The sequence below is a fragment of the Amyelois transitella genome, chromosome 27 (genome assembly GCF_032362555.1).
Source record: "Amyelois transitella isolate CPQ chromosome 27, ilAmyTran1.1, whole genome shotgun sequence".
Lineage (NCBI taxonomy): Eukaryota > Metazoa > Arthropoda > Insecta > Lepidoptera > Pyralidae > Amyelois > Amyelois transitella.
Window position 1 is genome coordinate 1717049 of NC_083530.1, and position 12580 is coordinate 1729628.

At 35.4% G+C, this 12580-nt stretch overlaps 1 protein-coding gene across 1 annotated transcript; it reads left to right on the plus strand.

Annotated features, from left to right (window-relative positions):
• Positions 1 to 82: 82 nt before the first annotated feature.
• Positions 83 to 11526, plus strand: LOC106142157 (actin-related protein 2). The gene is made up of 11 exons (XM_060952032.1): positions 83 to 270; positions 346 to 456; positions 4849 to 4920; positions 5636 to 5779; positions 6765 to 6867; positions 7838 to 7944; positions 8583 to 8732; positions 9350 to 9475; positions 10155 to 10307; positions 10640 to 10768; positions 11243 to 11526. Exons 1-11 carry the CDS (start codon positions 223 to 225, stop codon positions 11282 to 11284), a joined length of 1185 nt encoding a protein of 394 aa, XP_060808015.1. The 5' UTR covers positions 83 to 222; the 3' UTR covers positions 11285 to 11526.
• The last annotated feature ends 1054 nt before the right edge of the window (positions 11527 to 12580 follow it).

Consider the following 12580-nt stretch of genomic DNA (forward strand, 5'->3'; position numbering starts at 1 on the left):
GCGAATTTAGAGCAAGACTTTACATTAAACGGTTCAAGAAATGTCTTTACTCACTCAGTCTTAATGTTTGCAATATATCACTGTCATGCATATGTCAGTGTCAATCGAGTCAACGCCCTCGTTCGGGCGTGTCAAGCAAGTTGTATTGCTAAAAATCTAAAATAAACTAAAATAATTTTAAAATAACAAATAATTAGATTCAAATAAATATAAACAGGAACAATGGACGATCAAGGAAGAAAAGTGATCGTTTGCGATAACGGCACTGGTGTAAGTTCGCAAAAATGTACCTAAGTCCTATCTTATCTTCCGATTGCGATTTTGAGTTGTTTTTGATGTTTCCAGTTCGTGAAATGTGGCTATGCGGGGAGCAATTTCCCTGCTTTCATATTCCCGTCAATGGTAGGCAGGCCAATCATTCGGGCGGAGAATAAAATTGGTGATATTGATGTCAAGGTATGTATATGACTCATAGTGGGGGAAGTTTATCTACATAAACATGAAATTGTTCCGCTTTATGTTTTATAAATTAAGTTTAATAATTTTCTAGTTTAGAAATCAGTTAAGGATAATACTTTCATGTTAAAACAATATTTAACAATCTTCCAGACCCTAATAAGATTTCGTAAACAGCAAAACATTTGTCTCATTATTTTTATCGTAACAATGACACATACTTCTTCTTATATGTTAAGTATGAAATTACAATATGGATAAACAGACTAACCAACAAACAAGTACTCATAAGTTCATTAATGAGATGAGCAATGACAAGAGATGAGAGGATAAGTCCCTTGTTGCAGTATCCTATTTCCCTTAATTATTATGTTATATTCTTGAAATGATTTCATTTATTTATTCTATGCAAACCAAACACATTGTTTTAAGTTTTTATACACATAGAAAACAACCATTTTTTAACAGTTTATACAATATTTTTCAGGACATATGTATCGGTGTAAGTTTTAGTAAATTTTAGGCATGATATTACAAGATTTAAATGAATTGATATTTTGATTTTGTTAACTAATTCACTAACTGTAATGATCAGTATTTAGAACATTTTCTACTAAGACAAAGATATTTAAATCTTTTTCAAAGAGTGAGTTATGTGTATACCCAACCCATGAACCTATTTATTTATCTGATTCAGATATTCAAATCTTTTTTAAGAGTTAGTTACAAGTATACATACATAGATTAACGTCTATATCCCTTGCAGGGGTAGACCGAGCCAACAGTCTTAAAAAGACTAATAGGCCATGATCAGCTGTTTGACTTAATAAATATTATATATTGAGATGAGATTCAAATAGTGACAGGTTGCTAGCACATTGCCTTAAAGAAGAATCCCAAGTTTATAAGTACCATAGTCGCCTTTTACGACATCAATGGTAAGGAGATGTTCTATTGTTTTTTCTATCGGTGCCGGGAACCACACTTCACAATAAAGAGTATTATTAACAGTACAGTTCAAAAGTTGCTGTGGATATGATATATAGAACTAATAAATTACCCAGGTTAATGTTTTTTATTTTATTAATTACATAATTTGTGATGCTTTTTAACCAAAGGATAAATAAATTTCTAAATTAATGATTACATGATCCTTATTGAGTGTTTTGTGTTAGCATTAAATTGTGATAATGTTTTGTTTTGTGTCTTGTTGTTTTACAAATTTAACAATTGTTACTCGAGACATTTCTAAGAAAATAACCTTCACTCTCGGTCAGGTGTTGATGAAGAAAAGTACTCTTTCGGATTAGCCTGGGTTTTGGTCATGTTTTTTTTAATTAAGTATTTGTTGTAAAATATAGTAAATAAACTAATCTCAGGAACTACTGGTTCGAATTGAAAAATTCTTTTTGTGTTGAATAGACCATTTATCGAGGAAGGCTTTAGGCTACATAACAGGAGCAAAGAAATAATGGAAAATGTGAAAAAAACGGGGTAAATTATTCATCCTTGAAGGCTTCAATGATGCCCAAAATAACTATTCCACGCGGACGAAGTCGCGGGCACAGCTAGTTACCAAATAAAATTCCAAAGCAAAGCAAGTTTGATTCATCTTAACAAAACAACTTTATATTAAAGGTAACAGGATTAAGGGAGGTTGTTTTAAGTCACAGTTTAACATTTCATGCGCCCAGGCGTGCGATCCAGAATACGTCCAGGTAAAGAACTCACGCGCATACGGCATTCAGCACTTGGTATCTATGCACCAAAACGCATTACGATAGTGCTTCATTTTAGAAGTGTAGATTGGATTGATTATTTAATTAATATTTTTTTTAAATTATAATGTGGTTTTAATGTTTCGTTGATGAAAATTTAGCGCAATATTTACAATTGACGTGTTTTTTGCCTTAAAGTTTAGTTAAAAAGTCTCTATTTATTTCTAGGGCACCTATTTTATCGTTGAACTATTATTCATTGAGTGCTTTATTAATATATATTTGTATGGTTTTTCAATCTTTTAGGATAGCATTAGAGTAGTTGATTTCTTGTTTTACATATATGCATATAATAACGTCTATATCGCTTGCGGGGTAGGTAGACAGAGCCAACAGTTTCGAAAAGACGGATAGGCCACGTTCAGCTGTTTGGTTTAATAGTATAATTGAGATACAAATAGAGACAGGTTGCGAACCCATTGTCTAAAAAAAGAATCCCAAATTTCTAAGCCTATCCCTTAGTCGCCTTTTACGATATCCATGGGAAAAAATCTTTTTTCTATTGGTGCCGGAAACCACATGGTATGGTGTAACATTATTTTAACTAATTGCCACCTGGGGCTCCGCTCACGTGGGAAAGTATTTCTTATTCTATCTCTCTTACTCTTTATTTTTTTATTTTGAGTGCGTTTGATCTTACTCTGCGTGGTGGTAAGTAAGATGAGGCTTAAGTATAAATTTTTCTTAAGCCCTTTCTTTTTTTCTTATCCCATGTTATAAAATAACCGTGTATCAAATATTATCAAAATGCGTCTATTAGATTTTGCGTGAAAGTGTTATAAACATACACACATCTGTACAAGATAAGATAGAAGTAGATTTAAAACAAATCTGTGCGCCTTAAATGACTGGTATATCTTACTGTAAAAAAAACAGCAAAAACACATTTTTAACAAGCATCTTGCTCTGCGCTAACGCCAATCTCCTGATTAGTTTCCTTCCACCCAAAGGTTGACTGGAAGAGATTGCATTAGCGATAAGTCCGCCTTTGTACCATCTCTGTCTGTTTTGTGCTGTTTTGTATGTTTTACTCTTATGGTACTATAAAGAGTTTTATCTATGTATCGATCTACCATATTTTGTGACTTTCCATTAGTTAGCGCATTGTACCGCAGTTACAATTTATTGTGTTAGACATTAAAAATTGGCGTTAACAAAAACTATTTTAATTTAGTAATTCTGCCATTAACTTTGTTCAAGAATAGCTTTTGCTTTGCCGCTTTATTTTATTATTTTGCACTACTTTTAATGCAAATAAATTATCATTCGTTCATTCATTCATAAAACATGTGAGAACGATATTCTTTCTAGAATAAAATTTATACCATTTAGTATTTATAAATAATACAGGTATTAAACGCGCACGTAACGTAGGTACCTTTATTTATTATTTATCTATACTAATATTATAAAGTTGAAGAGTTTGTTTGTTTGAACGCGCTAATCTCAGGAACTACTGGTTCGAATTGAAAAAAATATTTTTGTGTTGGATAGACCATTTATCGAGGAAGGCTTTAGTGTTATATAAACATCACGCTGCAACTATAAGGAGCGAAGAAATAATGGGAGATGTGTAAAAAAAAACGGGGAAAATTATTCATCCTTGAGGGCTTCAATGATACTCAAAATAACTATTCCACGCGGACGAAGTCGCGGGCACAGATAGTAAATAACAATAATGCAACGCGTAAGTTAAAAATCAGTCACCCCATTTAGGTCAGAGTACTCCTAACTAAGGTTATTCAAAAATGTCATTAAGTTAAGTCACTTTGATAAACGGCTCTTACGGCGAGGGAAAACATCGTGAGGAAACCTGCACGTTCAGGCAACTGGATGTGTGACCATGATCGATCCAATACGGGTCAGGTTCCCCTGCAAAGGTTGCGGAGGTCAGACGGGAGTCGCTTCGTGTAAAAACCTGACTCACCCAATCCAGGGTCCATGGTCAAGGGCTCACCCTCTCCAGAGTGGTGAGGATGCGACCGGGACTATAGCCATGAAAAAGAAGAAGTTGCTGAATAACAGGATCCTATTTCTAATTCATAATATTTTTGTGTACACTCTTTTAATGCCTTAAAAGTCCGAGCACACTAAAAACAGGTATAAAACAGCGCGATTGGCCCGAAGCTAGTTGTAATACATGTAACTCTTCATAGTGGTCACACTGCAACACGGTGGCGTGGCGGTACGAGCGCGGGTACGCGTTTCTATATTATGATGTGACGACATTACCTATATACGGGACAAATTACACAGATTGAGTTAGCCTCGAAGTAAGTTCGAGACTTGTGTTACGAGATACTAACTCAACGATACTATATTTTATAATAAATACTTATATAGATAAACATCCAAGACCCGGGCCAATCAGAAAAAGTTCGTTTCTCATCATGCCCTGGCTGGGATTCGAACCCGGGACCTCCGGTGTCACAGACAAGCGTACTACCGCTGCGCCACAGAGGCCGTCCTGACATTGAAGTGTTTCTTACAACTTGGTGAGGGCCCAGTTTCAAACTACACTGCTTCTGACCTGCTTATTCTGTTCACGGGCTTAAAAATAGACTACAAGGCTCAAAATTGTTATTTCATACTTAAATACTAAATGTATTTTCAGGATTTGATGGTAGGGGATGAGGCTTCCCAACTAAGATCTATGCTGGAAGTCAGCTATCCCATGGAGAATGGAGTGAGTATATTATAATCTAATTATAACAAAATTACGTGACGCCTAACAACTGAACGTGGCCTATCTGACTTTCAACTGCTGGCTCTGTCTACCTCGCAACGGATATAGGCGTGATCATATGAAATTGAATGAATGAATGAATGCGAAGGATTATTTTTTTATTGATAAAGAAAAGTTTGAGATGATGAATGTAAGCAGGTTGACTAAGGGAATATACAAGGAGAGTGAATGGAAAGGTTGGAGTGGGAAGGCCTATAAGAACGTGCCTTAATCGAATTAAGGACGTCCTGACCAAAAGTCAGGTCGAGAGTACCTCAAAATCGCCGAGATTGCACGAAGAGAGTTATGAATGTGGATGAAGCGAAAGAAGTATGCAGAGATCGTGGCAAGTGGAAAGACGTAGTCTCTGACTGCCGCTACAGGAAAGAGGTGTGATATTATAAGTACATATATGTATGTGTAAAAAGTTAGTACATACATACATACATATGATCACGTCTATGTCCCTAGCGGGGTAGACGGAGCCACCAGTCTTGAAAAGACTGATAGGCCACGCTCAGCTGTTTGGCTTAGTGATAGAATTGAGATTCAAATGGTGACAGGTTGCTAGCCCATCGCCTAAAAGAGGAATCCCAAGTTTATAAGCCTATCCCTTAGTCGCCGGGATCCACACGGCACAAAAAAAGTTAGTGACATAATATTACTTTGTCCATAGGTGGTACGAAATTGGGAAGATATGTGCCACGTTTGGGACTATACTTTTGGTCCCAGCAAGATGAATGTGGACCCAAAAGAGACCAAAATCCTGTTAACCGAGCCACCGATGAACCCCACCAAAAACAGGGAGAAAATGATTGAGGTAAGAAATTATTATAAGTATGTTATACTAGAGGCCGCCCGCGACTTCGTCCGCATGGAAACCCCATCAATCCCGCGGGAACTCAGGGATAAATAGTAGCCTGTATGTTATTCTGGGTCTTCAGCTACCTATATACCAAATTTCATCGGAATCGGTTCAGTAGTTTTCGCGTGAAAAAGTAACAAACGTCCATACTGACATCCTGACATACTTACAAACTTTCGCATTTATAATATTAGTAGGATATATGTTATAAAAATCCATTCAGTTTCTGCTTGAAAGAATACATACATACATATAGTCACGTCTATATCCCTTACGGGGTAGAAAGAGCCAACAGTCTTGAAAACACTGAAAGGTGACGTTCAGCTGTATGGCTTTATGATGGAATTGAGAATAGAATGGAATAGAATAGATTTAATTTCAATATTGGTACAAGGTATCACTTATTGACGTCACATCACTTAAATTTAATTATAACTACTACCACTTCCAAAGCTCATGTGTAGAAGAACCTGCGGAACAAACTACACTGCAGCATTTTCATCGGACGTCAGTTAACAGATTTAAATAATGACAGATGTGTATGTTTATGCCGAATTTCATTAAAATTGGTTTAGTAGTTTTATTATGCATTACAAACGATATATAATGTTAGTGTGAAATTATAGATTTTCGATGATTGTGCAATTTTTTTTAAAACTCTAGCAATAATTTTTTTTTTCAAATAAATAATTCATTAGAAATGTGATATACAGGGTGATTTTTAATTCAACTGCATAAATTTAACTGTTAAGTGTACTCATCTAAAGGATATTTAAAAACGTTAAAAGAAAAATATTTTTGAGGGTTTTTTAAATGTGAAAATTATGACGTTTAATTTAAATAAAAATAAGCTGAAACGGCTCAGAAACATGGGTATAGTCTATGTTTAAAAGGATGCAGTTGTTTTAAATGTCACCCTGTATGAATGTTTTGTCGCCAGGTTATGTTTGAAAAGTACGGGTTCGACAGTGCCTACATTGCCATTCAAGCTGTGTTGACTCTCTACGCCCAAGGACTGATATCTGGAGTTGTCGTTGATTCAGGTACATACATACATATATATATATATATATACATACATACATATACATACATACATACATATACATACATACATACATATGGTCACGTCTATATCCCTTGCGGGGCAGACAGAACCAACAGTCTTGAAAAGACTAAATGGCCACGTTCAGCTATTTGGCTTTATGATAGAATTGAGATTCAAATAGTGAAAGCTTGCTAGCACATCCCTTAGTCGCCTTTTACGACATCCACGGGAAAGAGATGGAGTGGTCCTATTCTGTTTTGTATTGGTGCCGGGAACCACACGGCATACATATTTAGACATACATATTTAGACGTATATACGTATTATATATATTTAGACGTTTTTATTTATTTTTTATTTATATATATAAATAGCCTTTTACGACATCCATGGGAATGAAATGGAATGGTGGGTGATATTATACCAAACGATTCTTAAAAGGCTTGTTTATTTCTTTTAAATATTTTTTTTTAAGCAGTCGGGTTCTCTGTTTTATTTTATATTTTTTTTATAAGAATAAACATACATACATATGGTCACGTCTATATCCCTTGCGGGGTAGACAGAGTCAACAGTGTTGAAAAGACTGAATGGCCACGTTCAACTATATCCCTTAGTCGCCTTTTACGACATCCATGGGAAAGAGATAGAGTGGTCCTATTCTTTTTTTTCATTGGTGCCGGGAACCACGCGGCACGAATAAATTTTATTCATTTAAATTTTGGTGTTACAATGGCGTCTTGGTAAAGGGTCAGGTCAAAAGTACCCGAAACCGCCGAGCTTGCATGAAGAGAGTATGAATGTGGATGAAGCGAAGGAAGTATGCAGAGATCGTGGCAAGTGGGAAGAGGTAGTCTCTGCCTACCCCTCCGGGAAAGAGGCGTGATTTTATGTATGTATGTTACAATGGCCGTTGTTGGAAGGAATATTAATAGTATGGATAATGGTAAATCCCCCTATTTCAGGCGACGGTGTGACCCATATATGTCCAGTATATGAAGAATTTGCTTTGCCGCACCTAACGAGGAGATTAGATATTGCGGGTCGGGATATCACTAGATATCTCATCAAGGTGAGACTTTATTACCTTTTTTCTCATACATACATGTGGTCACGTCTGTATCCTTTGCGGTATAGACAGAGCCAACGGTCTTGAAAAGACTGAAAGGCCACGTTCAGCTGTTTGGTTTAAATAAATAAATATATACGGGACTAATTACACAGATTGAGTTAACATCGAAGTAAGTTCGAGACTTGTGTTAAGAGATACTAACTCAACGATACTACATTTTATAATAAATACTTATTTAGATAAACCACACGTCACTATCACTACATAGTATAAAGAAAAGTCGCTCCCCGCGTCTTTCTCTGTGTATGTTTCTATGCTTAGATCTCTAAAACTTCACGACGGATATTGATGCAGTTAATTTTTAATAGCTAGATTGATTTAATTGGATTGTTGCCGGGCGGGTCGCTAGTTTACAAACATAATATAAAATCACGTCTATATTCCTTGCGAGGTAGACAGAGCCAATAGTCTTGAAAAGACTGAAAGGCCGCGTTCAGCAGTTTGGTTTAATGATAAAATTGACATTCAAATGGTGACATATTGCCTACAAGTGGATTCCCAAGTTTATAAGCCTATCCCTCAGTCGCCTTTTACGACATCTACGTACAAGTTTACAATATTTGTTTTATTCCTTTCAGTTGCTCCTTCTGCGCGGTTACGCTTTCAATCACTCGGCCGATTTTGAGACAGTTCGAATGATGAAAGAGAAACTATGTTATATCGGTTATAATATAGAACAAGAGCAGAAGCTTGCGTGGGAGACCACGGTGCTTGTTGAACCTTATGTGGTGAGTCATAGAGACCATTTTAGAATGAGTTCATACATACATACATATGGTCACGTCTATATCCCTTGCGGGGTAGACAGAGCCAACAGTCTTGAAAAGACTTAATGGCCACGTTCAGCTGTTTGGCTTAACAGGTTGCTAGCCCATCGCCTAAAAAAGAATTCCAAGTTTCTAAGCCTATCCCTTAATCACCTTTTACAACATCCATGGGAACGTAATGGAGTGGTCCAATTATTTTTTGTAGTGGTGCCGAGAACCACACGGCACATGCGTTCGTTTGAAATTATTTCATAACGTTATGTATTCGTTCAAGACAATGAACATATTTCGGTGATTTTTGGAAAGTAAATAAACAATCTTTAACTATTTTCTTTCATTACTCCAGTTTCATTTCATTCAGTTAAAGAAATTCGTATTTAATTTACCTTTTGATTGAGTTATGAAAATAAATTAATTATATTAAATGCAAATTTTTCATACAATTACTTGTAATGTACTTTTTATTAGTAAATAATTTACTTTAGAAAATTTTAGGTGTTGTCTTGAAAACAGAAAAAGCATAAACTCGATTCTTTAATTGGTTTTTCTTCAGTTTAATATAATATAATGATTTTTAGCTCCCAGATGGCCGAGTGATCAAAGTGGGCGGCGAGAGATTCGAAGCGCCCGAGGCTCTGTTCCAGCCGCACCTCATAAACGTGGAGGGCCAGGGCATAGCTGAGCTAGTCTTCAACACTATACAGGTAAAATTACTATCAATATAATTAAACCGATTTAAGTAAAGCCTTTGACAGAGTATCACATAGATTTATAATCAAAACTAATATGTTTTCTTGCTAATTCAATTAATTTTTAATATTTTTGTTAATGTTATTGATTTGATAGTCTATTTTTTGGTGGTTATCAAAGATTTTCCATTTTCACATCACACTGTTTCTCTTGGAGTACCACAGGGTTCCATTTTGAGACCTACACGTTAATGTAATTGTGAATAACCTTATATCAGCATCATTTAGATTCGAGCCCTACCTCATCACAAAACGAAAAATTTCATCAAATACAGGTCCCCAGTTGTTAAGTTTCGCATTAATAGTATCAAGTATTGATTAAAATTATAATTTTGAAAACCTATTTTTATCCACATCAGTATCAGTGCCGTGTGGTTCCCGGCATCAATACAAAAAAGAATAGGACCACTCCATCTCTATCCCATGGATGTCGTAAAAGGCGACTAAGGAATAGGCTTACAAACTTGGGATTCTTTTTTAGGCGATGGGCTAGCAACCTGTCACTGTTTAAATCTCAATTCTATCTATCATTAAGCTAAACAGCTGAACGTGGCCATTCAGTCTTTTCATGATTGTTGGCTCCGTCTACCCCGCAAGGGATATAGACGTGACCATATGTATTTTTAATCCACAGGCGGCCGACATAGACATGCGCAATGAACTATACAAGCATATCGTGCTTTCCGGGGGCTCCACTATGTACCCGGGGCTCCCTTCGCGGCTGGAGCGGGAAATCAAACAGTTGTACCTGGAACGAGTGCTGAGAAACGATTGTGATAAATTAGCGGTGAGTAGGGGGAAGGGGGGAGAGGAGGGGCGGGGCGGGGAGTGAAAAATGGGGTATTATAGTATTAGTATGGCTTAAAATCAAAAATGTATATGGCCGTGTGGTTTCTGGCACTATAGAATAGAACCAAATCAAATCAAATCGTTTATTTTGTGAACATAGGTTATCACAGGTTGACATTTTATTGTGAAAATGTACCATTCCATATCTTTCCCGTGGATGTAGTAAAAGGCGACTAAAGGTTTACTATATTGGTGCTTGGAACCGCACGGCATTTAATATTGGCGCCGGGAACAATGATGGGAACTGAACAGATAGTGTTTGTTGTCCAGAAATTCAAGATACGCATAGAGGATCCGCCGCGCCGCAAGGACATGGTGTTCATCGGCGGCGCCGTGCTGGCGGAGGTCTGCAAGAACCGGGACAACTTCTGGCTCTCCAGGGCCGAGTACCAGGAGCAGGTGGGTTGTGACCTCCGTGACCTCTGTGTGACCTGACTTTGTTGTTTCGATTCCTTGTTGGCTTCCTTCAAACCACAATTGGATTTATGTAACTGTGAATAGAACACACCTGGGGTTCTGACCTCCGTGACCTCTGTGTGACCTGACTTTTTTCCTTCGATTCCTTGTTGGCTTCCTTCAAAACCACAATTGGACCTCTGTAATTGTGAAGATAGTGAGATTCAAATAGTGACAGAATGCTAGCCCATCGCCTAAAAGAAGAATTCCAAGTTTATAAGCCTACCCCTTAGTCGCCTGAAATAGCTGAACGTGGCCATTCGGTCTTTTCAAGACTGTTGGCTCTGTCTACCCCGCATGGGATATAGACGTGACCATATGTATGTATGGTTATATTTCAGTGGTTTAAAGACAAATTTTATTTCAATAATTTTTTATGGTACCTAAATGATTTAATTATTTTATTCCTTGTTCCAGGGTCTTTCCTGCCTAAGAAAGTTAGGTCCCAGGGCTAGTTAAATCCAATTGTAAATCGTAATTTACTTTTTAAGCGCAATGTAATGACTATAAAGACTAATATACTATGGCATTTTTTTTTAAAATATATTTTTGTTTATATTAAGTTGATTTTAATATTTACTGTTAAAATCTTAGTATTAAATAGACAAAAAAATATGATATGATAATTTCAAATTGTATAATTTTGTATGAGTGTGTATGGTAAACTTGTGAACGGATGATAATAAATATTTCTTGATTTACATCAGTTTTTTTTTCATGTTGCAAATTGAAAGTGAAATCCTGTTCCCTCGTTTGTAACTAGCATGCTATTATATAAACTATAGTAATTTATTAAATAACAGATCCCTTCATATTCTGTCTGCATGTGAATGCGCTAATCTCGGAAAGTTGTAGGCGGATTTTGTTCCTATTTCAAATGTTGGGGAGATGGTTTTTCTGAGAAATTATTGCTGTCCGTGTGAAGCTGGAGCGGGTCGCTAGTTAAAATTAAAAATAAATTAGAAAAGGAACCAAAACAGTAAAAAAAAAGAATCAATTTTCATATTTTTTTATTGACAAATCTTGCATTTTTCGATTACATGTTTCTAATTACCTACAATTACGTATAAAAAGATATAAAAAAGTAAAAAAGCCAGTCTATATCACATACATATTGTAAAAAAAATCTATGAACTAAGTTTTTATTAAAAAATTTGACTGGAGTTTTATTCGCATAATTCTGCTTAATATAAATTAATATGGCAATTAAATCGTAGTGTTATAGAAAAAAGAAACTTTCTGAATTTAAATTTTCTTTTTTTTAAACAAGTTTTAAAATACAGTCTTAATTTTATATTTACGGAAGATTGCTGTCGGAAGCTTTTATCTTTTGAAAATAACCAGTTATTATTAAAAGTTACTACTTATTATTAATTTAATTACTGCAATTATAATAAAAATTGAGTTATTCATTATTAACAAGGGACTAATAAATACAAGAAAAAAAAATAATTATGTGGCACTATACTAATTTGAAAACCAGTTTTCAACTGACCTTTTTGAATGAAAACAACTAACTTTATTGGATTATAAATAAAATTGCTTTTTCGACTATAACACAAAATGCATAAAAAAATATTTTAATTTACCATTTTGACAACAGAGGGTTTAAATTAAATTCCTCAAGTCCAAAGTATTATTGCTAATTAAAATTAATGTTTTTGAGACTCTTTTACTTGTACATAGGTTCTAAATATTTACAAGAAATAAGGTGAAAAAAAACAGTCTTTACAAATATACGATTCTTAAATCAAA